At 42.5% G+C, this 27,972-nt stretch overlaps 1 protein-coding gene across 5 annotated transcripts in view; it reads right to left on the reverse strand.

Annotated features, from left to right (window-relative positions):
* Positions 1–27,972, reverse strand: part of CDKAL1 (CDK5 regulatory subunit associated protein 1 like 1) — a 653,278-nt gene that overhangs the window by 124,098 nt on the left and 501,208 nt on the right. For all 5 annotated transcript variants that reach the window (XM_007054896.4, XM_043540055.1, XM_043540053.1 and 2 more), the window contains one exon: positions 8,433–8,495. In XM_007054896.4, coding sequence (XP_007054958.3) covers positions 8,433–8,495 — 63 coding nt within the window. The remainder of the gene's footprint in view (positions 1–8,432; positions 8,496–27,972) is intronic.

Here is a 27,972-nt window from a genome sequence, read left to right on the forward strand (position 1 = left end):
AAAAAACACCTAAAAGAGGGGCATAGCTCCCAGCGCTAGGGCACTGTCTACGCTGGCACTTTACAGCTCTGCAACTTGCTGCGCTCAGGGGGGTGTTTTTTGACACCCCCCCCGAGCGAGAAAGTTGCAGTGCTGTAAACTGTCAGTGTAGATAAGCCCTAAGCATCTGATTTGGGGTACTCAAACTATGACTACCATTTCTTTTACAAGACAGCTCCTAGCATTGATATGTAAAACAGAGGACGCTTTAAGACTAGTAAGCTGTGAAACTCCTAACATTGTCTGTAATTAACAATGAGGGAGAAGACATAGAACCTTGGGGAATCAGGGAATGCTAGAACTGTAGCACTGCATGGATTATTGAAAGATGCAAGCCTCACTTGTTAGCTATATATAACGCTGCAACTCTATGTTCCTATTTTTCACAAGCTTCTTTCAAAAATGAAGTCTGGTGTTAATATTTTTAATTATGCCAGATGTAACATCCCCCCCCCAAATAAAAAGATAGATCATAGAAACAATCTTGGTACTTTGGGTATCAGTTTGTAAGGAAACTATATGGAGGTTACTTTCTCAGTAAGATGCTTGTGAAAATGTTTTCTTAGATTAAGTTATTCTTTTAGTATTTAGGCATTTTCTCATGCAATCAAAGTTATACAAAAGAGTAGACAAATCAAAATTACAGGATTCTGAACCACACATTTTAAAAAGTAGTATGATAGTATGTAGTATCATAGTATGATAGTGTGGCTCCTTGCAGCCTCAGTGGTAAGCCAGTATTGGGGCCTTGCTGGGTTGTTTCTGTTAGGAGGAGAAACTGATGATGGAGTTAGGTGTTCCTTTGGTGCAACCCTGTTTATGTATAAAGTAGTACACAAATCCTGTTTCCCTGAACACAGTAGAACCAAACAACAGGAGACAGTTTACTTGGCTTCCTCTCTCTTGGCTTGCTCTTAGGGCCATACTCAGTACAACTTCTCTCACTGTCTGCTGGCTTTCTGCTTCTCACTGATGCACAGATACATATCATTACCACCAATCAATGCCCCAGCCCCTGTGTGTGCAATCAGTCCCAGGGGAAACCCACAGGGCCACACGGCTTAGCTTCTATTCAGGCCTTGCCATGATGGGCCCTGCTTTGGGTGGTCGCTTCTATTGTTTCAGCTATTACAACACAAAAAGGGTCTTAACTGGTCCCTCCATTTAGTCCAAATGAAGGGTGCTTAGTACATCCATGGAATTCTACTAGGTCTGTGTTGATAATAGCCATTTACACCTTCCAGCATAGCAATACACATCATTTTATTATAACTGTTGTCATCACTATTACATGAGGCATTAAATGTTTGCAGGATCCCAGCCATAGGAACTGATCCAGAGTCCACTTACATCCAGGGAAGTTTTCTCATTGATTTCAAGAGGTTCCGTATCAGACCCATAGATAGCTAAACGAACTAATGAGAAAGGATCATGTGAGTTAAAATGGCTTAGTTATATGCCTAGCTAACTGGTCAACCATTTGGGGTATTATTAGAGACATGATTAGGTGAGATAGATTAGATAGATACCCTGTGCTACAGCATATGTGTGTGTAAGAGGAGGTTACTTATGCATAACAGGAGGTTCTTAAAGATATGTGGCCCCTATCTGTATTCCACTGAGGGGTTTATGCATGTACTCCATGTGCCTAGAGACAAGAGAATTTGAAAGCAGTGTCCTTTGGTCCACGCATCATGGTTTTGTCCAAGGTGATAAAGGGTGGGCAGACTGATCACACCTCCAGTTCCTTCTCCACTGCAAATCCAACAGATCTGCAGCAGAGGCGGAAGGAGGGCGAGAAGTAGAATACCAATGGAAATCACACATCTCAAAGAACCTTCAGTTAGAGGTAAGTAACTTCCTCTTCTTCTTCTTCTTCGAGTGATGGTCCCCATTATATTCCACTGAGGGTGACTAACAAGCTTTACCTAAGTTGGAGGAGAGTGCGAGGATGCAGATGGGAGAGATTAGCGGTGGAGAGCCATGCCCAAAGAGGCATCCATTGCCGAGTCATGCATTAAAGTGCAACGTGTAGCAAAGGTGTGTACTTAACTCCACATGGCCACTCTACAAATATCCTGAAGTGGTACGTCACGGAGTGAGGCCATGGTCAAAGGCTGGGCTCTCGTTGAATGTATAGCACCCTTATGGCGGCTGGATAATGCACCCAGAAATCAACTTAAGAGATATGTTGTGTGGCGACTGCCTGTCCTTTAAACCGTTCAGCTATTGCGACAAACAGTCTGGGGGAATCTCCTGATCAGTTTGTCCTCTGCAGGCAGAAGGCCAAGGCCCGATGGTCAGAGAGAGAATGTTGCACCTTAGAGACTAACCAATTTATTTGAGCATAAGCTTTCGTGAGCTACAGCTCACTTCACAGTATGCATCCGATGAAGTGAGCTGTAGCTCACGAAAGCTTATGCTCAAATAAATTGGTTAGTCTCTAAGGTGCCACAAGTACTCCTTTTCTTTTTGCGAATACAGACTAACGCGGCTGCTACTCTGAAACCTATAGAGAGAATGGAGTCGTTGCTCCTCTTCCGAGGCATGGGGCTTCGGGAAGAAAGCAGGTAAGTGAATAGATTGATTAACATGAAACTGGGAGATGACCTTTGGCAAAAATTTGGGATGCAGGCTCATGAATACTTTATCTTTATAGAAAGTCATGGAAGGAAGGTCTGACGTCATGGCCCTGAGTTCACCAACCCTTCTCGCCAATGTGAGAGAAACAAGGAAAGCAACCTTCATGGAAAGGAGTGACATAGAATATGATGCCAGCGGTTTGAAGGAAGGTTTGATTAGTACAGATAGAACCAGGTTGAGATCCCGTTGGGGAGCAATGGGTTGTACAGATGGGAAGGTTCTGATGAGGCTCTTCCAAAACCTAGCAGCCAATGAATAGGTAAAGATGGAGTATCCTTCCACCAGGGGGCGAAAGGCACTAATTGCCAGTAGGTGGACCTTGAGAGAGCTGAGGGCAAGACCCGATGCCTTTAAAGATAGGAGGTAATCCAGGAGGAGGGGAATCCCCACTGCTTCTAGGGAAAGTCCATTGTGTTTTGCCCAGGCATTTCCACTTGGCTCGGAAATAGTGCCTAATGGAGTCCTTTCTGCTGCTGGAGAGGATGTTCTGCATGTCTGATGACTATGCCCATCCAAATACAAGGTTCTGAGGTGAAGCACCTGAGGATTGGGATGGATGATGTTGCTGTTGTGTTGTGTGAGGAGATCGAAGAGAGTAGGAATAGGGATTGGGGGACAGAGACATACAAAGGAGGCTGGAAAACCAAAACTGTCTGGGCTAGTAGGGGGTGATCAGGATGACTGTCGTTTTGTCTCATCTGATCTTGTGATGCACTTGTGGTAGGAGCGGGAGAGGAGGAAAGGTGTAATAGAGTTGGTCCGACCAGGGGAGGATAAGAGCGTCGCCCTGAGAGTGGTGTCCCAGGTGCTGCATTTTCTGTTGAATGGGGAGGCAAAGACATCTCTGGTCAGAGTTCCCCATTTCCTGAAGGTGTCCTGTAGCATGGTGTCATGGAGTTCCCACTTGTTGTCTATCACGAACTATCTGCTGACCGAATCTGCAATAACATTGTGGGTCTCTGGAAGATAAGTGCCAAATATGGTAATCTGGTAGGGGATGCACCAGTTCCAAAGCTTTTGAGCACAGTCTCGTCACGCCTGTTGATGTAGCACACCAGTCATGGTATTGTCTGACATGATGAGAATATGATGGGAACAGATGAGTGGGAGAAAAGCTAGGCATGCCTTCCTTACTGCTCCAAAGTTAGGGGGAGCTCCAAAATGGTAATTGTATTCTGGACTCCCAAGGAGTCCATGTTCCCTCTGGCATGTGTTTGGCCATGTGCGCTCCCCATCGTAGGAGGGAGGTGTTGGTGATAATAGTCTTGTTCGGGGAGGAGGGTAGGAAGGGAATCTCTATGCAGATCTGACCTGGGTCCCTCCACCAGTGGAGGGATGAGATTACCTTGGGGGGAACTGTTAGCTTGAGGTCCATGGTGTGATGATTGGGCGAGTAAACTGTCTGGAGCCACATTTCGAAGAAGCCAGGGTGAAGTCGAGCAAAGGTAGTGATGTATGTGTGCACAAGGCCATGTGGCCCCGGAGGGATAGGCAAGTCCTAGCCATGACCAAAGGATTGTTGACTACGCGAGTTATGAGTTTTGCAGACTCTGGAACCTGTCTCGTGGTAGGTAGGCTCATGCCATGATGGAGCTGATAGCGGCCCCTATAAAGTCTAGGCATTGTGTGGGGTTTAAAGATGATTTTTTTGGCATTGATACTGACTCTGAAGGAAGAAAGGAGGCTGAGCAACATGGAGGTTGAAACTTGGACCTCATGTCTGGACTGTGCCGCCAGGAGCTAGTCGTCAAGATATGGGAACACGAGCATGCCATAATGCCTGATGTGGGCTGCCACAATGGAGAAAACCTTGGTGAAAACTCTGAGAGGAGTAGCAACTCCAAAGGGAAGAACTCTGTATTGGAAATGTTGCGAGCCAACTGTGAACCTCAAGAAATGTCTGTGGGCTGGATGAATGTCGATGTGAAAATAGGCGTCCTGCCTATCAAGAGCTGTAAACCACATGCCTTTTTCTAATGAGGGGATAATCACTGCTAGTGTGACCTATGAAACTTGGGCTTACCCTGCAACAACAAAAAAGGACACTGACTATACCAGGTTCTGTTGTGCTGAACCTGGACACACTGTGTGTATTGGGCTCTGAAGAACATACAAAGCTCGCCAAATTGAAGTAGTTTTGACCCATCAAACTATTATCACAACTGCATTAACATCTTTTAACAACAAGATTACTGGCTTTAAAGGACAAGTATGATTTGGGAGAAAAACATTAGAAAAGCTAAGCATTCTCTACAGATAGGAAAGGCAAAGATTTCTCTCAGTACAAAACTGAATCACTAAAATGCAGAGTGTAAAGGCTTCAATGGCATTTTTTTGTGTCAATACATGATTTTAAATTCAATAAAAAATGATAAGTGAGAATGGTGTAGCTGAAGAACAAAGAAAAATCCCTAATATTTAAGTTTAATTTATTTAAAGCTTTGCTTACTGTGATAGCCTTCTGAGAAACACATCTCATGTTTATGAAGGTCTCAGGAGAATATCTATCTATATCTATTTATTTCCATATATCTTATTGCAGAAATAGTAGTGCTGTAACAAGATAATGCACCTAAAACAAAAAGATGACATAACAGTCAGTGTTCAGCCACCAAGAATGCTGGATTTAAAATCTTTAAGACCAATGCCCTATATAAACACAGGCACAAAGGCAAGTATTTCAGAAATAGGAATAAATTGCCCAGAAATGGACCTCTGTATTTCTCCACAGAGGACTATAAAAACACTTTAAAAAGCACCTAAATGGGCCATCTTGATTATCACTACAAAAGTTTTTATTTTCCTCCTGCTGATAATAGCTCATCTTAACTAATTAGCCTCTCACAATTTGTATGGTAACTTCCAACTTATCTGTATGTATATATCTTACTATATGTTCCATTCTATGCATCCATGAAAGCTTATGCTCTAATAAATTTGTTAGTCTCTAAGGTGCCACAAGTACTCCTGTTCTTTTTGCAGATACAGACTAACACGGCTGCTACTCTGAAGCTTTACAAAGAGAGTTTGATTAAATCTGTTTCTAGAAAAGCTATGTAAAGTTGTAAATTCTGGAAGAAGGTTAAGCACATGTAAATAATAGGATCATTCACAGTTGCCTTTTAATAAACAAAGTATTTGGGGAGTCCACCACGTAAAATTATTTGATTTTTTTTACAAAATGATGCATTTTAGAAATTAATTTTTTCACTTGAAAGCTGGGAACACTTCACAAGCATCTGATTTCAGGTTTTTGATAGATTTCTCACGTCTTCAGGACGGCTGCTACAACCTGGCTCTTGGTGGTACAGTAGTTACAAGAGCCACAGCGCTGCAGGCACTGTAAGCATGAAAGTGCCACTGAATAAAATAGAGCAGGAGCAAGTCCCAGACAACAGTTCTTGAGATCCACCACTATCTGGATTCAGTTAAACAATCAGAGGGAGCAAAATTAATCAAATTGTTCCCTATGAATAGTAACAGCTTAAAGAGGGAAAGAACACAAACCCCTTCCTTTGCTAAAGTAAGAGGCAGGATTGGCATGGGGGAATCTCCCGTCTCTCTACATTCCACCTTGTTATCTGAGGAGAATGAGAGCAGAGATGGCAATTGTTTGGGAAAGATGACATGTCCGAACTGCGAATTCTCTTATTATTTTTTCTAAATGAGAACTGACTCCTCTCATCTGCAAAAGACAAGCACCCCAATTTCACTGCCTCTCCCTCTAGGGAGAAAGATAGTTAATATACAAACAGACTTTGAAATGCCTGTAAATCTTTTACAGTGCAGGAAATTGCATGAATATGTACACATTTTGAGAGGGAAAATCTCCTGGAACAGCTGTTTTAACTTTTTTCTTTATTATTGATACAGATTTTCCATACTGATCAAGCCTAAAAAATGGCACACATAAGACTAGGCATGCAGGATCAGAAGGAGGGACCACTTACTGCACACAGACATCTCTTGTTATGTGGTTGGCTAAGGGCCTGCTTGCGGACATGAATTTTTTTCAGATAAATTTCCATACAAAATCCATACAATTTGGATTAATGTGATTAAAATTAAAAACTAGGAATTTTATCAGTTGTAAATATTAGAATGAAGGGTTAAATTGGAAACTAAGTGCATGCAGCCAGAACACTTGCAGCTGGTTCTCTAGGCTCACTGCCAATGGGGAGAGAATTGCACTGAGGAAAACCTTCATAGGCAGAATTTTTAAAAAATGGGGAAGGAGGAGTCTCCCCTTACACTTACATTTCTTCTCTTGTTCCTTTTACTCTTTCAGACACACACATGCATACATGTAGCAAGAATGAAAGTGCCAAAAGAGAAAACCTTGTTAGCTTTAAAAATCACTCATCAAGCAATTCTATTACTTTTAATAATTTATTAAAGGTCCTAAAACAAAGATCAAAAGAAAATATATCTAAGCATTTATATTCAGTTCCACATCGCTTCATGACTAATTTGTAAAGGAGTGTATAAGTCTTCACAACTGAAGCCAAAATCATTTGAGGATACTTTGATATAATGCCACAAAGGATATGAACAGGAAGGCAACAGGAATTACAAATGGCCAAGCTCCATTAAGAGTGCTAATAAAAGAATAATGGAATTTCCTTGTGCGATGAATTTAAAAAAGTGTTTAGTACAGGAGAATTTAGACAAGAAGAAGAGTATCAAAGCTTTTGGCTCTTCAGTTGCTTCTCTTTATTAGATCTTAACTGATCTATTATTACATTTATCTTACACTGCTCCAGCTTCAAAATGCAATATTCCCATCAGAAATCCTGTCACTAATTTCTTTTACTCATAACATTTGTCAATTGCCACCAGCCCTTAACATCTGCACTATCAGACTATACAAATGATCCAAGTCTCTCTACAAAAAAGACATTTTAAAGTGAAGGATGTAACTTGAAAATAATTTTAACAATTATATATCTGCTGTTAATGCTTTTGAAAATTTGTCAATGCTCGAGATAATTGGTTGGTATGGAAATATCATAGTAACAAACTGCATGAAGTTATTCAGGACAGGACAATTCTCTATTTCCAACACACACTTATTTGCTCCACACAGGGGCATAACTTACTAGTAAGAATGACAAGACAGATAGATGTCTCACTAGTACTTTTTAAAAATTCCAATATTTTCCAAATTGCACAAATACTTAGCTCTTCTCAAAACAGCAACACCACAAAAGTAGATCACATATTGCTGACAAATAGTTACAAATCAGCTGTGCATGCTTAAACTCATGAATGACTGGGTGTATTTTCTTCCTTAGAATGCCCAGCAGGATTTCTGTTAACAAAGCAACCCCTCCAATCATACCTCCAGAATCAACAGGTAATCCATTAGGGTCACATATTTCAAGGCTTAATGGGCATAACAAACTAACCAATGTATTCAAGAGCAACAAACTTTAAAAATGTATCAAATACCACATGTGTTGATTTTATAAGATTCATTGTCAATCCATAAATTATATTTCTGGAAGGTCAGTGAGAGCTGTATGTTTCACAAATATCAAATCCAGAAATACAGTTTCAGGCTTAGGCATGAACAAATGTATCACTTATACATTTAACATATTACAATTAAAAGAAAGTTAAGATGCCTTAGAGACACTTCAAGAGCTTCATCATTCTCTTTCACCTTTATATTGATCACACAAGATAGTTATCTTAAATGTTTTAAATTGTTCTAAACAAAACATACTGCTAGTGTATTTTTTTCTTACCTTAGGATCATAAGGATTGTATGAATGAAACAGTTGGGATAGATCCTTTGTTCTTTGCTTTTTCTGCAGAATAATAATAAAAATAAATAAATGTATTAGAGAAATTAAAGGGCAAAAGAAAGGAACAGCAGATTTTAAAATGCTTTATACAAGTATACACATGTATGATCTGCAGACTTGTTAGTGGAACTGCAGGTGCGAAGTATAGATTATGCATGGTAAGGATATTTAATATCACAAGAAAGAGCTAACATATTATTAAATAATCATTTTAAAGACGTTACCTTAATAAAAATAAGGCACGTGTATATACATCTGTAATATCATAGGAATCTGTGAATATCTGAGATGCATATTAAGTTATTTAGAAGAAATCATCTATGTTTTGGAACATACCGTACTGAAAATTTGGAAAGATTTACTTATAATTCAAGCATTTTTTCATAGTCTAGTCTTACAGTAGAATAGATTTAATGGCAGTTTAAAGTTGCCTCATTTATTATTTTTATTATTCTTTTGGTGTTAACACTGCTGTAACCCTGATTCTGGACAATTAATAAATGCTATGATATTTAACGCCCCTAACAAATTCTTCTGTAACTGAAGATATGGTGCAGAGAGAGATGGGAAGAAAACAGTCACTGTGAGCTGAATCCAACTTAGACTGAAATCAATGAAAGACTTTCCACTAAGTTTAATGGAAGTTAATCAGACCATCTGTAGGGAAAATTAAATACAACCTTTCAGCTGCATCTAACTTGACAAAATAGTGCTGACTGCAGCTGCCTTTATATTTAATATAAAAATGTGCCTCACAGAGGCTACAAATCCCATACAAGTTCCATTTTGACTAAAGGAGAAAACTTGCTGCTTAGAAAAAGATGGATCGTTGTGTGCGCTAAACTTAAGTAAACCAGGGGCATCTACATGCTATGTTCTTGAACTCTTAGGTTGTATTTTGGCCTGTAGGCTGCACTTAAGTCAGGCAAGTTCACCATCTAATTAGATGGATCTATTGATGTTTATAGCACTTTGGACTCTAAACAGGTGGCTGCATGACTGCAATGTTTATTTTAAGCAGCCGGAATGTAGTAGGCAATTTAGGTTATCTTTGATGATGCAAAAGGAAAATCCCTAATTATTTCCCATCTTGGCACCACTTTTATTTTCTTTTAACAGTGCAAATACAATGGCTTCATATTGCATGTGGTAATTCTAGTTGCCAGGCCAATACAATCTTATGAAGGTACCTGCAGCTAGGATAATTAGGGACACTAAAGTTATCAGACGAATAATTATTTTTCTGTGAGGTCAGTAATTCTGTTTTAGTTACCAGCACTAAAGAGTCAAGTGAATAATAATCTCTCCCTCTTTAAACAAGCAGGGTAAATGATGGTTTTCAGTATAAAAAAGGGGCATACGTGTAGCTGATACTGATTAGCATAAGTAATACCTAATAAGAAGAGTTGTTCTTCTGAGACTGCGAATGAGCTAATTGGTTTCTCTGTCACTAAGATTAGTGATCTCTAAGATAAATTTTTCTAGTTGTAGTTTCTTCTTCCAGCTGCACAGCAATACAGTATGTCTTCGCCAAAGAAAAGATCTCCTTAGCATGGGATCTTTAGCATCAGGTATGCCAAAGTGTTTTTTTCCAAATTATGAAATAAATGTGGCCTGCGTTGTGCAGGAGGTCAGACTAGATGATCATAATGGTCCCTTCTGACCTAAATATCTATGAAAAAAAAAAAAAAAACATTGGCTATCTCAGGTATTTCAACTCGTCAGCTCCACCAGTCTGGATTACCAGGCATTCCAAATGTCTTCCATGTCAGTTATTCAGAGAAATATCATGATAAATTGGAAAACTATAGGTACATTATAATTTACTAAGCTCCTTAGTAAAATATTAATACATAAGTATGCAAAAAGTAAACAAACAAACAAAAAGATTAGTCAAACTTGGAAACTTCTATCAGATTTCACTGAAATATCTGGAGAAGATATAATTCTTATTTGCCCATATTTGTGACAGCTCGTCCCTCCTCTCTTCTTAGCCCGTTTTTCTAATGCTCATGATGTTCTTTTTATTATATTATTGTAATTGCTTTAAGAAAACCAATAACATTATATGACAGAAAAGCCAGCTGCAGCCCTTTGACTCCTGGCAAACTGCCATGTGTCCCTCAGTCAGGCAAAGCATGGATGCCCTTTCTTATACCCTGTACGCATGCCATCTAGCACTCTTTCATTAAAGGATATATAAGTTTCTTTCCTCACTCACAAAACGCGGACATTTTTTTTTTCCTCTAAGGAAAACAAAATGGCTATTACAAAGAGGGTGGAGGGAGCTGTACACTCACTAAACGAGAGAGGCAAGGGAGGATGGCTCACAGAGGTTTGGGGGTTAGAGGATGGAGGAATGAAACAAGATCCTGGTGTGTGAAATGTGCTTGGCCTACAGAAGTATGGTGTGTGCTACCCTGTAGTGATAGCTCTTGGTTCACTGACAAAAAACTTAATTCATGCAGTTACGGTTGCTCAATGGTATCTCATGCCCTTCCAGAACATCAAGTTCAGCAAAACTCAAATGTCTGAAAAACAAGGAATAAAGAGTTAAGGTACGCCTCCCAAACTATGTCCCTGGACCACCGTCCCCTCCACTCCAGACGGGGTAATAAATAACTTAATTCTGCATTTTTGGTTTTTCAGAGGTTTACATTTGTGTCACCATAACTCTTTGTTTCCTGATTTTCAAAGTTTACGTTTAGCCATTCTTCACATTCTAGAAAGCCACCGGGCAACCTTAACTCTGCATTATCAAAGTTTTGGGGTATTTAATTTCCTTGTTTTTTTTTAAAAAATAATTTCTCCACAGGCCTATTTATTAGAGCTCAGCTGTCCCACTCCACTACCTCTGACACCTGGGCAATGATTACCCTGGCCACAGAATGAACTGGCTGCATGTTAGTCCCTTTGTTGACTCTGCATCATCTCCTTGTCTCCAGTCTCTTTGCCTGTCCAGCATAGCCTGGTTCTCCCTTCCCACCTGTCCTTTCCATGGAGAGGCAGGCATCAGAATGAGATCCACAGGCTGAGGATCTGGGGAGAGAATGTAGGAACAATGCAGGGATGAGCACTGAGACAGTGAGGGCATTTTCTGAAGGGAGGTCACAGATATGGGGGGACATAAAAGGACAAATGGTCCAGTGGTTCGGGACTGGAACTTGAGATACTTGGTGTGACAGGTTTCAATTGATCCACCGAGCCGCTGGGGGAGGAGGGGGAGCTACTGCCTCACTGGCAGGCCTTGGTCACACCTTTCTGTAACTAGGGAATTAGCAGAGGGAGGTGCGCCGGCCAGAGTCAGTGGCGCGCCCCTCAGGCCGGGGGAGCGCCGGCAAGAGTCAGTGGCGTTGTCGGGATTCTGCTACCCGAGGCAGGTTGGCCAGGGTCGGGGAACGCAGGCCCACCCAACTCCTCTGTGTTCCAGCCCAGGGCCCTGACAGTGGCGGGAGGAGAGGGTCCTGCCACTGGGTCAGCAGGGAACCATCTCGCCCCGCTGACCAAATAGACCCACCGCATTGTGCAGTTCTGCCCCGGGGCTACTTCCTAACCGGTCTCTCGAGCGGGTCCCTCTGGTCCCTCCAGCTCGTCAGGGTATTCAGCTGATGGCAGCTCCAGCTCCCCTCTGCATCAGGCTCACGCTGGCCCGGGTTACTGCCTGGCTCCTCCAGTTCCTCTGGGTACTCGGCAGCTGGCAGTCCTGGTAGCCCCAGTCGTTCCTTCAGGTCAGGTTTCTCCTGGTCCAGGGCCTCCCCTGGCTCGACAGCAGGGTCTGGAGGGAACAGCCAGCAGCCTGAGTCTCCCTCCCTCCCTGGTGCTGCCGTCACTGGGCTAAGGGCCCTCCCCTTCCAAGGGATGGAGTAAGCTTGGTCTGGCCCCGCCCATGCAGGCTGAGAGAGTGGCTCTTTGCCCTCTGGTTTGGAGGGAAGCCACCCTGGCTCCCTACACTTGGGTTCAATCCCCTGCTCTGCAACAGATTTTCTGTTTGACCTTAAGCACAGACTGTGTGACCTTGTGCAAGACTGCCTCTCTGTGTCTCAGTTTCCCCATCTGTAAAAATGGGAATAATTGTTACTTCCCTACCCACAGAGGTGCTTTGAGAATAAATAAATTAAAGACTGTGAGGCACTCAGCTACGACAGTGATAGTGACCATATAAGTACCCGTCATTGACTGATTGATGTTGGGATTTTAGGGGGCAAAGCTGAAGCCACCCTAACATTGTCCACTGCATAGCTCTTCCTTGCACTATTCCAACACTCCCCCTCAATGCTCTGATCCTCATATTCCATCCCCCAACTCCTCAGACTCCCTTAGCACTGCTCCAGCTCTTCCAGTGCTCCTGCCATCACACTTGTTCTGAGTCGCCTTTCACACAGCCCTGCTGCTCCAAGCCCTCTACACATACATCCCTGCTGCTTTGGGTGTCCTTGCCCTGGATCCACCCTCTTCTGTGTCACTCCATGCCCCTGGGAAGGCCAAGAAGAGCTACCTTCGTGGGGCTGTGCAGCATGCATGTACCAGGTGGAGGCAAGAAGGGACAGGAGAGTGGAGATGCTACCCAGATCTGGGTTTAGTGTACAGGAAAGGGGTTCTACACACCCAACTGCAGTATAGGAGGTTCAGAGAGGTGAGAAGTGGCCCATGCATCTCAATGAAATATTCTCAGCAGAATAAGAACATGCCAAGGAGAGGAATACAGCCTAAAACAATAGCTCTGAGAGGTGTAAACTGCTCCACAGTGGTTATTCCCCTCCCCCCGCACCGCCCCATGTCAGTGCTTATGAGCCTGTGCTAGGCATCTAGAATTCCTGTTCTCAACTCCTCCCCACAGTCTCAGTAGCATGGCCCAGATGCACAGTAATTTAGGTACTCAGCTCCCATCTTTGGCACCTAAACCGTAAATTTATGTCCCACTGAGATTCTCAAAACTCCTGCTCAGCAGCTATTACAGGGTAAATCCAGCTTTACTCCTGTGGCTCCGTCACTCTGTGGGGATGGCACATGCACTGTTTGGTCAGGACTAGGAACTGCCAGGGTCTTGAGCATGCTCAGTGAGGACAGAATCTTCAGAGATTTTTAGCTGCTAAAATCTAAGACGTCTCTACTGAGCATGTGCAAACAGTAATATTTTAAAGCCTCATAATTTGGCCAAATTTCGGCAGATTTCCACAGGGACAGCAAAAGGCACAATTCTAACAAAAATGCCATCCCCTTGCTACATTTTAAGATCCTGCTCCAAAGTCTGGGGGCACTAGAGCAATTCAAAAAAAAGGTTGCCAGAGTTTTGTAATATGGGCAAAACAACATATTTTTTCCCTAGCCTCGTTCTGGAAAACAGCTGAACTGTTTTAGTTGAAATTCTCCCCTCCATGACTCCCGCAAAATATCTGCATGACTGAGAAACCCACAATATACATTTTTGGCCCAAACGGTGAAAGATTGGCAAAGTTATAAGCCACCAAACAGAGGGTCTTATAATGGGAAGTGTTGGGCAACCATACTAATAGGCAGCTCTATCAAGCCCACCTATATATTTAAATAACCACAATTTCTCCTTGGGGAAAAGGAGAGAGAGAGAGAGAGAGAGAGAGAGAACAAACCACACATGGCAGATGCTATTCACATTGCTCAATGCACTTCTGGAAAGTGCTCAGATACTTTGGTGATGAAGACAGTGTAAAAACCAGAACAGAAAAGAATATTCACAAAATACTTAATGGTCTCAATCATATTTCATCAGTGCTCAGTGGGCCTTATACACTTAAGCAGAAACATTTTCAGACAACCACAAATTCCTATAGCATATATTTTTAAATGAAAGAATTAATTAAATATTGCAGCTTTTAAATATTTCCCAAACATGCACTCAAGTGACTACACATTCTCAGAGATACTCAATGGCTGTGTGAATATTTTTCCTAATATATATAGCTGATGTTAGGCAGATCTAAAGCAGACTGTATTATTCAAAGTAAAACTCTGGTTGTTTTTTGCTTCCCCCCAAACCAAATGAAAAACACAGCAGGCAGCTCTCAGAGATATTTCTGCAGCTTCTGAAAGTATCCATTTATTACAGAAATTAGATATGAAACTTCATTTTAATGTGGGCTTTTTGATAATTCAAAATGCAATTAGAACATATTTAACTAATATCCTCTCCCCCCTCCCTTCAAGGCATCACTGATGCTCTAGATGAAACCATATTTTTGGTTTAATCCCACTAATGCATATTTATTCAGGTTACCCCAGCAGTGTAACAGCTGTGGTAGATGAATCAGCACAGTAGGGAATAATAATACATCTCCTATGACCTGATATTATGAGGGTTAAACAATACCATTGCCCAAATGCTGTTAAACAGTATAGTTTACAGCTCTCTTCAATATGTGAGTTTAAGGTAGAATTGCAATTGTTTGAGATCAAGGAGCACATTTACATTTAACATGAAGAAATCTGTACTCTCCTTATATATCTTCTGTCATTGGATGCTATGTTATTAAAACATCTAGACACTAATTATACTATATTAAACACTGCTCTGCCTCATAAAAATCCATATTTTGAGCAGTCTTCTTCCTTCCATAAGTTCTCAAAATCTATTTTCATCAAATAAAAATACGTACTAAATACAAACCTAATGCTATATTCTATCGGAAAGATACACAAACAGTGGTGGAACAGGATATATGGCCCCCCTGGGGAACACAGAGGAAATATGTCTCCTTCTCTATGGAAGCAACAGCTCACCCTATGGAGCTTTTTGCCTCAGTGCCGTACGAAACGGTTAGCACTTTGGAGGCTCATGAGACTGCCGAGACAATCAAGCATGATGAAAGGCGGTACTCTCCACTGGGGAAGGAGTGGTTTTGGTATGCTGTGAAATTCTGATGAATCCTGGACAAATTTAATTTTAATCCTATAGTCCTTAGTCTACAGTACTCAAAGGACCAAGTTTTATGGAAGTGATAAGGTAAACTCAATATGCCTTTTCAAAGTACAGATACAGCGGCATTCAGATACAATGGTGATGAGGGCCATTTTAAATCTAGGTGGAGGGGGAGTAATTCTTCACTTCTTTCTGTTACTACCAGCTATAAACATCATGTTATTTGGCAGCGGCAACTGAGGTATTTTCCATTGCCCTCTTTAGCTGGGAAAAACATGCAAGCATCTGCTGTGAAATGGATTAAAACGTTGCTGCACCCCTGATGTATGTACTGTAAAACTGTGTGTGCATGCATGTGGTAGCGAAGGAGTGGTTGTTCCACACGAAGACCAAGTAGTGCAATTACCACTGCAACCTTCTCACTAAAATATCCCATGCTAGTTGAAGGAATTAGTAGCTTCCAGAAAGAATAGCAGTTTTCAACAATGATCCTACAGAACTGACATGAACTACAAAGCAACCTGAACTGTTTAATATTTTTGCAATGATGACTATAGACAGCATCGGTAGCCAGCACACAGTAAGTTTAATATTAAAGGAAAGATCCTTGTGATTCCATCCAGAAATCCAAAACAATAGTGCCAAGATACAGGGAACTACTTCATCCTAATTTGTTTTACTTTTCCCCACATATTCATTTTTGAGCAGTAGTGAAACACTTTGTAATGCTTAGATCAGAAGGGATTGAAACCTGTATACTTTATCTCTTTTTTACAGAAACACCACATTATTATAGAACAAAACAGATACAGTACTAAAAAATGTACTGAAGATCCTGGATAATTCTTTGAAAGCATGCCTTTATTTTTAAAGCAGTAAATTAATAATATCAATGCTATACTATGGATGCTGGCTGTATGAGTAAAATATTTGCGAAACAGATTATTAAAATTTTGAGAGAGAAATATCTATACAAATCTAAACCAATATATAGATTCTTTTAGGCCCAATTCACTGTGGATTGAAATAATATGTACACAACCACAGCTGCACTATAATAATATAAAATAATAATAATAAAATAATCAACTAATCATCCACAGGTATGTCTAATAACTCCAAACACCCACCTGTGCTGGCTGGGTGAGAGGGAAGCCTTGCCTCACCTACTTTACAAGGCTCCTGGTTTCAGGGCCTCGGAGGAACAGTTGTCTGGGTTTTTCCGTACCTCCCCTCTCCCAGACATTAACTGTTCCCTGGGACCAACTTACTTTCTCCCAATGACATTTCATTTGGTTTTCTGGACACATGGAACTGAGTAGCTGACCTCTCAACTACTGCCTCTGGCCGTAAAGGGCCAGTACCCCATTACAGATGCCTTAGCAATGCATTTCCATACCAAAACACGTTTGGATTTCTTTACGGTATAACCTTAATTCAATTTCCTGGGTTTATAATGCTTGTTTGGGGATAACTGCAACATTCTTCGGATGTTTTCACCCACAGTTTCTTTTAAGTACTCTCAACCTTAACTTCATTTTACATAGTTTTTTGTCTAGGAATAAATAATAATGATAAGAGTAGGTCACTCCCCATTTTGAATCCCATTACAGGTTCCCATTTGGATCATTGTATTAAAAAAATCAGTTATGGTTCAAAACAAAATAATTATTCTCTCAGCTCTACTCATAATTGGTATACTCTTACCTTAATAAGTAGTCTGTGTTTGGACGTGATGCAGTATTGCTGCTGCTCCACCTCCTATTTTACCCTGTGTGCTCAGACCTGCAAGGGACCTTCTACAGTTCCAAACTCCAGCCTAACAACTGAGAGAGGGGAGTTTGGAGCAGCCTGAGATCCACTGCAAGTTAAATTGCTCACAGGTGCTGACATTCCAAGCAAAATCATAGTATGGTAAATTGACAAAATAACTCAGAAAGGCTTTGGAACCACTATAGCCAGGACTAGAGTTGCCAGGTGTCCAGTTTTCAACCGGAATGCCCAGTCGAAAAGGGACCCTAACGACTCCTCTCAGCACCGCCGACTGGGCCATTAAAAGTCCAATCGGCGGTGTTGCAGGGCTAAGGCAGGCTAGTCCCTACCTCTCCTTCCTCCGAGCTGCGCCCCAGAAGCAGCCAGCAAGTCCGACTCCTAGGCTCCATGCGCTGCCCCGCCCCGAGCACCGGTTCCGCACTCCCATCGTTCGGAAACTGTGACCAATGGGAATGGGGGGTGAGGCGTGGGGAAGAAGGTGAATGGTGCTTGCGGGCGAGAGCAGCATGTGGAGCCTCCTAGCACCCCCTGCCTAGGAGCTGGACCTGCTGGCTGCTTCCAGGGCAGAGCACGGAGCCAGGACAGGTAGGGATAGCCTGCCTTCGCCCTGCTGTGCTGCTGACCAGGAGCCACCCGAGGTAAGCCCATGCCCCAACCCCCAACGCCAGCCCTAAGCCCTCCCCAAACCCAGAGCCCCCTCCTGCACCCCAAACCTCTCATCCCTGACCCCAGGCCAGAGCCCGCACCCCCAGGCCAGAGTCCTCAGCCCCTCTGCAGCCCTACCCCCTGCCCCAGCCCAGAGCCCCCTCCCACACCCTGAACCACTCATCCTTGGCCCCACCCTAGACCCCGCACACCCCCAGCCCAGAGCCCATACCTACTCCTGCATCCCAGTCCCTTGCCTCAACCCGCAGCCCCCTCCTGCACTCCGAATCCCTCAGCCCCATCCCCCAGCCTGGAGCCCCCTCCTGCACTCCAAACCCCTCATCCCTGGCCCCACCCCTGAGTCCACACCCCCTCCTGCACTCCAACCCTCTGCCTCAACCCACAGCCCCCTCCTGAAATCCGAATCCCTCATCCCCACCCCCTATCCTGGAGCACCTTCCTGCACCACAAAACCCCCTCCCAGGTCCCACCCCAGAGCCCGCACCCCCAGCTGGAGTCCTCACCCCCTCCCGCACCCCAACTCCCTGCCCCTGCCTAGAGTCCCCTCACACATCCTGAACCCATTTCTGGCCCCACCCTGGAGCCCACACCCCCAGTTAGAGCCCTCACCCCCCTGACACTCCAACCTTCCGCCCCAGCACAGTGAAAGTGCGTGAGGGTGGGGGAGAGCGAGCCACCGAGGGAGGGGGAATGTAGTGAGTGGTGGGCGGGACCTTAGGGAAGGGGTGGGGCATGGGGCGAGCCTACAGTGTTTTTTTTGTGATTAGGAAGTTGGCAACTCTCACCAGGACATATTTTTAATAATTTGTACGCAGAGTCGAATGTTTATTCCTTCAAATTCTGTACTTATATTTTGCCATAAATATGCACCAAATCACCGAAACAACCAAGTTACTATGGCCTGCAGATAATCTGTTGTTGTGAAGAACAGAACAAGAAATTTGATCAAAACCAATGAACTACCCTTTCTGACCCTGAATTATTCTATATGTCATCCTAGTAGAAAAGAGGTTAGAAAACTGTTCCACCCCAGTCAGATCACAGAAGTTTTTGATAAGCTTGTAATTTATTTTTACCATGATCCTATGACTGTTCCCTGCAAGGTCTGAAAGGGCAGAAGTGATAATGCAACTAACTTTCTACACCCAATTCTGACACCACTGCAATAAATCATTTTTATCAGCATTGCTACCACCAGTGGTATTATTCCTGCCTTGCCGATCACACCTATAACGAAACAGACTAAAATTCATTTCAGCGGGTGGCTACGGTTTTTGACCTAACCTATCTACTTCTGAATTACTACGTCAAAAATAGACTCGCTGTTCTGGTTTATTTATTGATATACATACATTTCATTATTCATCTTTGCTTTTCTGAGAACACGGTTTTAAAGTTTTTGTCTGATAACAAGACAGACAACAATGTATAATTCGATATTTTCAGCATTACTTATTCATATATCAGACTGCATTTTTTTCAACTCACAACATAAGTGTAAAGCTACACAGCTGCATGTTATGCTTCCTGTGTTCTTTCAGTGCCATACTTTTACAAACACTAATTTTTTTCTCAATAAGTTTAAGTTTACTGTTTAAACAAGGACCCATGTAATGTAGTGACACCATGGGAGGGGGTGGGGGGGGGGAGATAAAAAAACTCCAATGTGTCTTTAAAAAAATCACATTGATCTAATTTGAGATCACAAATACTAAAATGTATTCATGATTACGGTAACATCGGTGACTCCACAGTTAAAGTTGAGATTTGAACTTAAAACAGGGATTTAACCTCTTTATTTAAAATTACAGCATTTACTCCCCAAAATTACAGTACTTACTCTTTGAGTACAGAATTAATTTTCTGAAAATTTACAAATAAATTTATCAGTTCATGAAGCAGAATTAATTAAAAATGGGTCTGTTAAGAAATTTAGCACCCAGTATCAGATTTCCTCCCCCGCACAATAATCTCAGGAACAGAACATGCTCTTCAAACCTCTCATAGGCCAGGCGTCTGGTTTTCGACCGGAACACCCAGTCGAAAAGGGATCATGGCAGCTCCGATCAACACCGCTGACCAGGCCGTTAAAAGTCCGGTTGGTGGCGCAGCGGGGCTAAGGTAGGCTCCCTGCCTGCTCTGGCTCTGCGCAGCTCCCGGAAGTGACCGGCGGGACCCTGTGGCCCCGAGGCACAGGGGTGATCAGGGAAGCTCTGCGCACAGCTCTTGCCTCCAGCGCTGGCTCCGCAGCTCCCACTGGCCGGGAACCATGACCAATGGGAGCTGCAGGGGTGGCACTTGCAGGCTTGGGCAGAGCCCCCTGACCTCTCCGCCTAAGGGCCGCAGGGACATGACAGCTGCTTCCGGGAGCTGTGCGGAGCCAGGGCAGGCAGGGAGCCTGCCTTAGTACTGCTGCACCGCCACCCAGGAGCCGCCTGAGGTAAGTGCCACTCGGATGGAGCCCGTGCCCTGAACTGTCTGCCCTAGCCCTGCCCCCCCTCCTGCACCCTAACTCCCTCCCAGACCCTGCCCCCCTACCTCAGCCCTGAGCCCCCTCCTGAAGCTTGCACCCCACACCTCTTCCTGCACCCCAACCTCCTATCCCAGCCCTGAGCCCCCTCCTGAAATGGGCCATTTCCAGCACAAATCCAGGTTCTCCCCCCCCCCCCCCCCGGATTTGTGCTGGAAATGGCCCACCTTGATTATCATACACATTGTAAGGAGAGTGATCACCTTACATAAGCTATTCCCAGCAGGAGAGTGGGGTGGGGGGAGAGAAAACCTTTTGTAGTGATAAACACCGATTTTTTCATGGTTTGTGTGTATAAAAACATATTCTGTATTTTCCACAGTATGTATCCGATGAAGTGAGCTGTAGCTCATGAAAGCTTATGCTCATATAAATTGGTTCGTCTCTAAGATGCCACAAGTACTCCTTTTCTTTTTGCGAATACAGACTAACACGGCTGTTACTCTGAAACTTGTAAGGAAACTGAATGCATTTTCATTGTTCTAAGATCCAAGGGTTTGGGTCTGTGGTCACCTATGCAAATTGGTGAGGATTTTTACCAAACCTTCCCCAGGAAGTGGGGTGCAAGGGTTGGGAGGATTTTGGGGGGAAAGATGTTTCCAAACTACGTTTTTTCAGAACCCAGATAAAGTTTGGTGGTGGCAGTGGAAGTCCAGGGGCAAAAGGGTAAAATAGTTTGTACCTTGGGAAGTTTTAACCTAAGCTGGTAAAAGTAAGCTTAGAAGGTTTTCATGCAGGTCCCCACATCTGTACCCTAGAGTTCAGAGTGGCGAAGAAACCTTGACACGGGCTTAGAGGTAGTCCCAGCACAGCAGGTGGCAGTTCCCAAGGGGGTTTCTGTGACCCAACCCGCCACATCTAGTATGGCAATTTTTGCACTTCTTTTTGTGTAATATGCCTGGTGTACATGGGATTTTTTTCCCAAATGAATTCAATACAAAAAGCAGCTAGAATACCTCAGGCTGCTGGAAGAGGGCATTTTCTAAGCATGATGCTGTAACTGATCAGAAAACTTGTCTCATTTAGTGTTTCATTGAGTGAAAAGTATTTGACTAGTATGAGGGGGTTTTTTTGTGTGCGCCAGGACTATCGCAGATTAGCATGACATCGGGGTAACAGATAAAGCAACTGCTCTTCAGACTACCAATCTATCATACTGGGACATATATCTGTATGGGACTATAACGAATAGTAAACTAAATATTGTTGTGTTAATTAAGCAGTTATCTGCTATACAGAGTATCCAGGCCCAGGATCAATTTGGCTACAATACTCTCTTTTGCTCTCTTCATGGTGTGCTCCCAAACTGATCTGTTCAGCTGTCTGACAGTGGGCTTGGATGCTTTCTATCATCCTGAAAAGATGAAGGATTGGCACAACAGTGGTCACCATGAAGGAGAAAGAGGGTTCAAGGGGGTATAATATCACACCAAATGAAGGAGGAAGGCAATAGCTAATGTCCATGTTTGCCAGGTTTCAGAGAGCTATGGAAAAATAAAAAAAGTCTTGCGCCTAAGGGATTGCCTAGTCTTGCTGCTTTATCGCAAATGATCTGCTCTATTATTCCGTCCTCTCTCTCCTCCCAGTTTTTCATCAATTCCAAATTCCACATGGATTTTTAGCATGTTGACTTGACGTGCATGTTCAGCAACCAAAACAGTGGAAGATATGAGTTCCAAAGCACCCAGTGACCCGATCAACTGTGATGGCTCTGAAGGGGGTGCACTTGGAGCTCTAAAGACAGTTCAAGTGCAGGTGGTGTCATTCAGAGCCCACATCAGGCTGTGTTAGTGTCATCTTTTTCTTCCAAAAGGAGCCCTTGAGGACGATCAGACCAGTAACATGATACGCAAATAGTATACCTTCGCTCTCTTCCATGAGATACAAAAAACAAATAAAACCAAATCCAAAAGCAAATACTGCACTTTAAAATTGATCTGTTAAGCAACAATTAAACCTGAGTTAAATCCAAAGTTCTGCAGTGTTTAAAAAAGTACATTGCAGGAGCTATAGGAAGACTTCTGGCACTGGCGATTTCACTGTCTGGAAATAATCATCAGTTAAAATACAGGGAATATCCATTTTTACAGATACTAATCAATTATTCTTGGGATTTTTCTGCCTAAATTTATCAAGGTTTTAACTTTTTAGAAATATATTCAAGCATCAGTGGATTTTATCCATACTATATCTAAAGGAATGACTATCAGTAACAGTATACATAGACACAGAACCAACATACTCAACCTGAATTAAAAACTCCAAATCTCTAGGCAGCCAGGTATTAAATTAGTACACCTTTACCAATTTGAGCAACATTTTTAATATTAGACCTGAGTGGAGCCTTGTTTCACGGACTGTTTTGAGTTGCCAGCGTATTTCAGGTTTATCATGGGAATTCCAGGAGTGCCAAATCCTCAACAAACAGGTTTTACTGTTCTGATGCACACATCTGATTTCAGAAATTACATTAAGGACAATACTCCTAAATCTTCTGTAGTTTATAACCAGTCTGCAATGTGGTGCTGAGCCTTATCAATGAACCAGTTCTAATCAGACTAATGCCTTACATCAAACATAAGACCAAGAATAATAATAATAAAAAAAACTAATAGAGAAGATATTTATTTGCTTCATTAATTTTAGCAGTCTGAAACAGTGTCCTGTTTACTATGGCAGTTTGTTATCTGTAATTAAAGTGAGTAAAAGACAGAGATGGGCCCAAATGAAACCCGTGTCTTTCTTGTGTAAGAGTGGGAGGTTTCATAATCTCAATCAAGATCCAAGTTTAACACCTGGACTCAAATCTTATTATGGTGTGAACTGAAACCCCCATATCTGAACACATTGACATACACAAGGCCATAAGTACAACCACAGTGGGATGAGAGGAACACACAACCCTCAACTTTATACTGTCTTGTTGATGTCTCCTATAAAGCCTCAATCCAGCAAGGAGCTCATTGCATTTACTTGAAAGGGGCTCCATGCAGGCACTGTGATATGTATTTGTGTATGCAGCTCATAACCAGTACAGGGCCTACTCCCTCCCCCACCCCCCATTTTATTTAAATCAGAGGGTTAGAAGGTACCACAAGTGTCATCTAGTCTAACCCCCGCCCAAGATGCAGGATTTGTCGTGTCTAAACCATCCGAGACAGATGGCAATCTACCCTCCTTTTAAAAACCTTCAGTGAAGGAGCTTCCACAACTCCCTTAGGCAGTCTGTTCCATTGTCCTACTCTTTTTTCAGTTAGGTTTCCTGAGATTTAATCTAAATTTGCTGTGCTGTAGTTTGAACCCATTGCCTCTTGTCCTGCCCTCTGTAACAAGAGAGAACAATTTTTCTCCATCTTTTTTATGGCGCCTGTTCAAGTATTTGAAGACTGCTAACATGTCCCCCTTCAGTCTCCTCTTTTCCAAACTAAATATACCCAGTTCCTTCAGCCTTTGCTCATATGGCTTGCATTCCATCCCTTTGATCATCTTTGGCGCTCACCTCTGGACCTTTCCAGTTTACATCCTTTCTATACACTGGTGACCAAAATTAGATACAGTTCTGCAAGCAGAGGCCTAACCCAAGCTGAGTAGAGTGGTACTATCACCTCCCATGACTGGCATGCTATGCCTGTTAATGCAATCTAACACTGCATTTGATTTTTTTTGCAACAGATCGCATTGCTGACTCATGTTGAGGCTGTGATTCACCACAACTCCCAGAACCTTCTCAAAAGTGCTGCTGCCAAGCCAGTTATCCCCCATTCTGTATTTGTGCATTTGGTTTTTCCTTCCTAAGTGTAGCACCTTACATTTGTCTTTGTTGAATTTCAAGTTGTTGTCTCTAGCCCAGTTCTCCAATTTATCAAAATCCCTATGAATTTTACCTCTATCCTCCAAAGTGTAGGCAACCTCCCCCCTTCCCACAGCCTTGTGTTATCTGAAACTCTCATCAGTATGCTCTCTGGATTTCTACAACCAGGTCATTAATAAAGATGTTAAACAACACCGGACCCAGGACAGATCCCTGTGGAACCCCACTTGAGACCTCTCTCAACTCTGACATCATTCCATTATTTACTCTTTATTTGTGGTTGTTTCACCAATTATGTATCTACTTAATAGTAGGTCCACCAAGCCCACATTTCTCCAGTTCACCTATCAGAATGTCATGTGGGACTGCGTCAAAAGTCTTGCTGAAGTCCAGGTATATTATGTCCACCGTATTCCTCCTATCCACCAAACCAGTTACCCTGTCAAAGAAGGAAATCAAGCTGGTTTGGCATGATTTGTTCTTAATAAATCCATGTTGGCTGCTAATGATTACCCCATCCTCCAGGTACTTGCAAACTGAATTCTTTATATGTTGTTCCAGTAGATTCCCAGGTATCAAAGTCAGGCTGATTGTTCTATAGTTCCCTGGCTCCTCCTTTTTCCCCTTTTTAAAAAGACGGGCCATACGTTAGCCCTTCTCCAGTCTCCTGTAGCCTCTCCTGTTACCTATGAGTTTGTAAATATTATTGCCAGTAGTTTCGAGATTTATTCAGCTAATTCCTTCAGTACCCTGGGATGAATAGCATCTGGCCCCACTGATATGAATTAATTCAAATTGCTCAGAAGATCTCTGACGTGTTCTTTAGTTATCCCTATCTGCATCCTTTCCGTTTTATTGTCTGTAGTAACTTTGCTAGTCTTCTGGTCACATGTAATTTTTTTTGGAAGACCGAAACAAAGCAGGCATTTAACAGCTCTGCCTTCCTATCATCTTCCATTAGCAGCTCACCTTCTCCATTGAGCAGTGGACTCACACCTTCCTCGATCTTCCTTTTTTATCTGATGTATTTGAAAAACTCCTTCTTGTTGTCTCTAACATTCCTTGCCAGCTGTAAATCATTCTCTGCCTTGGATTTCCTGATTTTGTCCCTACACGCTCGCGCTATTCCCACGTATACTTCCTTGGTGACATGCCCCTCCTTCAATTTCCTGTATGTGTCACTTTTGGTTTTTAGATAGCTAAAAATCTCTTTGTGCAGCTACATTGGCCGCTTGTGGCTCTTCTTATCTTTCCTCTGCGTCAGAATAGCTTGATGTTGAGCCTCCAGTATTACATCTTTTAGGAACTGCCTGCCCCCTTCAATTCCTTTTCTAGTTGTACATCTGTCTCAGGCATAACTTTAGTTTGAAAAATATCACTATAATCTTGCAAACTGAAATGAATGAAAGTTAGATAAGATATACAGAATAGTAATGTAGGCCTCTTCTTATAAACTCCTGTTTGGATAACTCTTTCTTTGATCCATTTCAGTAATTTGTATACCTATCACAAAGGGGAGGGAGGTGTGGCAGAAGCGTACAACAGACCTGTAGTGGCATGTACAAAAGAATTGTCAAAGGATAAAGTTAAGTTCCTGGTTTTGTTTCTTTTTCATTCTTATGGGACAATAATTGTGCGGCTAAAACCAATAGTTGCATCAGCAATTATGTCAGTAATGTTACATGTAGTACAGATGAGTGTTTTTGGCACTACAGGGAAGTTTAAAAATCAGCAAGAAACAAAGAAGTTGTGTATTTTCCACAACTGTTTTATTTTGCTGTGTACTATTACTGATAGTACAGCTCACTCTAAATCTGCAACTGTACATTTTCTTTGGGAAGCTAAAACCTTTAAACCATATTTTGTGTAAAAGTAATATGAAGCCAGTAATTTTCATTCTAGTCAGTGCTCTGAAGACTGCTGCTGTAAGAACAAAGTTGAATTCAAAGGAGTATAGCGCCAGCCGGGGTTTCCCAGGTGAATTTCTACTCTGGCTTTGAACTCTGACTTGCTTTTTCAGCAGGACAGTCACAAGGCACACTCTTTAGAAGTCAGAGACTCACATTCTGCCTGTTGGTCTGAACTACACCACTGCAAGAATTTCACAAGATATGGCTCCAAGCCAGAGTCAAAATATTCTTCTCCCTTCCTATGCGTCTGACTCTGCAAAGTCCAGCTGCGACTGTGGAATTTAACTCATTCCACAGATTCAGCCTGAACTGAGCTCTCAGAAACTTTCAGAGCCAGACCATTCATTGCTTTCAGATAGAATAAAACTGGCTTTACAACACACCAGCTTGACTGTCTCCACAACAAACACAAGTTTTTCACTTCAGCACCTGGTCAAACAAACGAAAGTGATATGACCTGAAGCTGGTACTGGCTTTAAAATAACTACCTTTTGAAAGCTTGGGTAGAGTTCAATAATAACATTTTAACTGCAGACTGAGGTTACCCACACGTAACTAACTTCTTTGATTTTATCACACGAGTCAGTATCTTTGGTTGCATGCTGAGCTGTGAGTACCCTGGAGTTGTTTTAATAGATTTAAAAATTAACCATAAACACTGCATAAGCAGCTTTTTGCACTGAGACACAAGCCTTCTGCAACTCCAGTTCAGTTCTAAATGGGAATAATAGGAATGAATGCATACTTATATATGGGATTTGAGCAAAAGAACTTTAGTTATCAGCAAGTAAAATTTACTTTATCCTTTCTAAGATTTGGAGCTGGCAAATTTTACCATTAGAGAGAATATAGGTGTACAGAGTTGTATATTACAGCAATACCCCTCTATGTATTACAACAAATTCTGTTTATTTTAGTCACAAGGGGCTAGATCCACAAAGGGGACTTAAGCTCGGTACTGTAATGCCTAACTTTAGGCACCCTACCACCCAGTGGGATTCACACCCCCAAGTTAGGTGTCCAGGCTTCCTTATACAATGCATGGGGAGAGTTAAGGGATCCATGAAAGCCAGCACGCAGAAGAGGGTAGCTACCTAGGCTAATCAATAGGAAATACTGAGGAGGGAGTGGGTCACAAGCCCCACCCTTCAAAGGGATATAGGCATCTAATCCAGGCCAAAGGGAGGTGCGTATCACCACCTGGAATTCACAACCATGAATCCTTTCCTGGAGTTAGATGCCTAGTCAGGCCAGCCCTTTCCCACAAAAAAGAGAGAAGGTAGTGGTGGTCGTGAAATAGGCGGAGGCTGGGGTGTTGTTAGTTTGAGAGTCCCAACAATGTTTAGGCTCCACGCAGCTCAGCAGTGTCAGGACTTATGTGACTTTGAGCATGCTCACTGGCACATGCCCCACACGTGAGTTTCCTGATCCAGCATCCCTTTGAGTAGAACTGGTACCTATGTTTTGAAAACATACTTTTAGGCTTACTAGTAATTTTTTTTTTGCACTGTTCTTCATAACTGAAAATTTCTTCTTCAACAGAGGATGATGAGTGATGTTTTTCTACAGAGAATTACATGAAAACCTGACATCTCAAAATGGCTGCCATCTCCTATGATTCTTAATGGAAGTGAGGCTAATAGAGCCTTAGCAAAGATGGCCATTCCCTCACCTTGTTCCCAGTGGGAATACAGCTAAGATGCCCCTAAGAAGATGGTGATTCCTTATGTTGTCAGCGACAAGCCCAAATTTCAGTCAGAGACCAATTTCAACGATTTATTAAAAAATTATATAGAGAATCCAAAGAAAACCTACATAGAAAATACAAGGTGCATGTGTAAAATTTCACATTGATAGACCACTAGCTTTTAGGAAAAACAGGAATTTATGCCATATTT

Source organism: Chelonia mydas, chromosome 2, assembly GCF_015237465.2.
Source record: "Chelonia mydas isolate rCheMyd1 chromosome 2, rCheMyd1.pri.v2, whole genome shotgun sequence".
Lineage (NCBI taxonomy): Eukaryota > Metazoa > Chordata > Testudines > Cheloniidae > Chelonia > Chelonia mydas.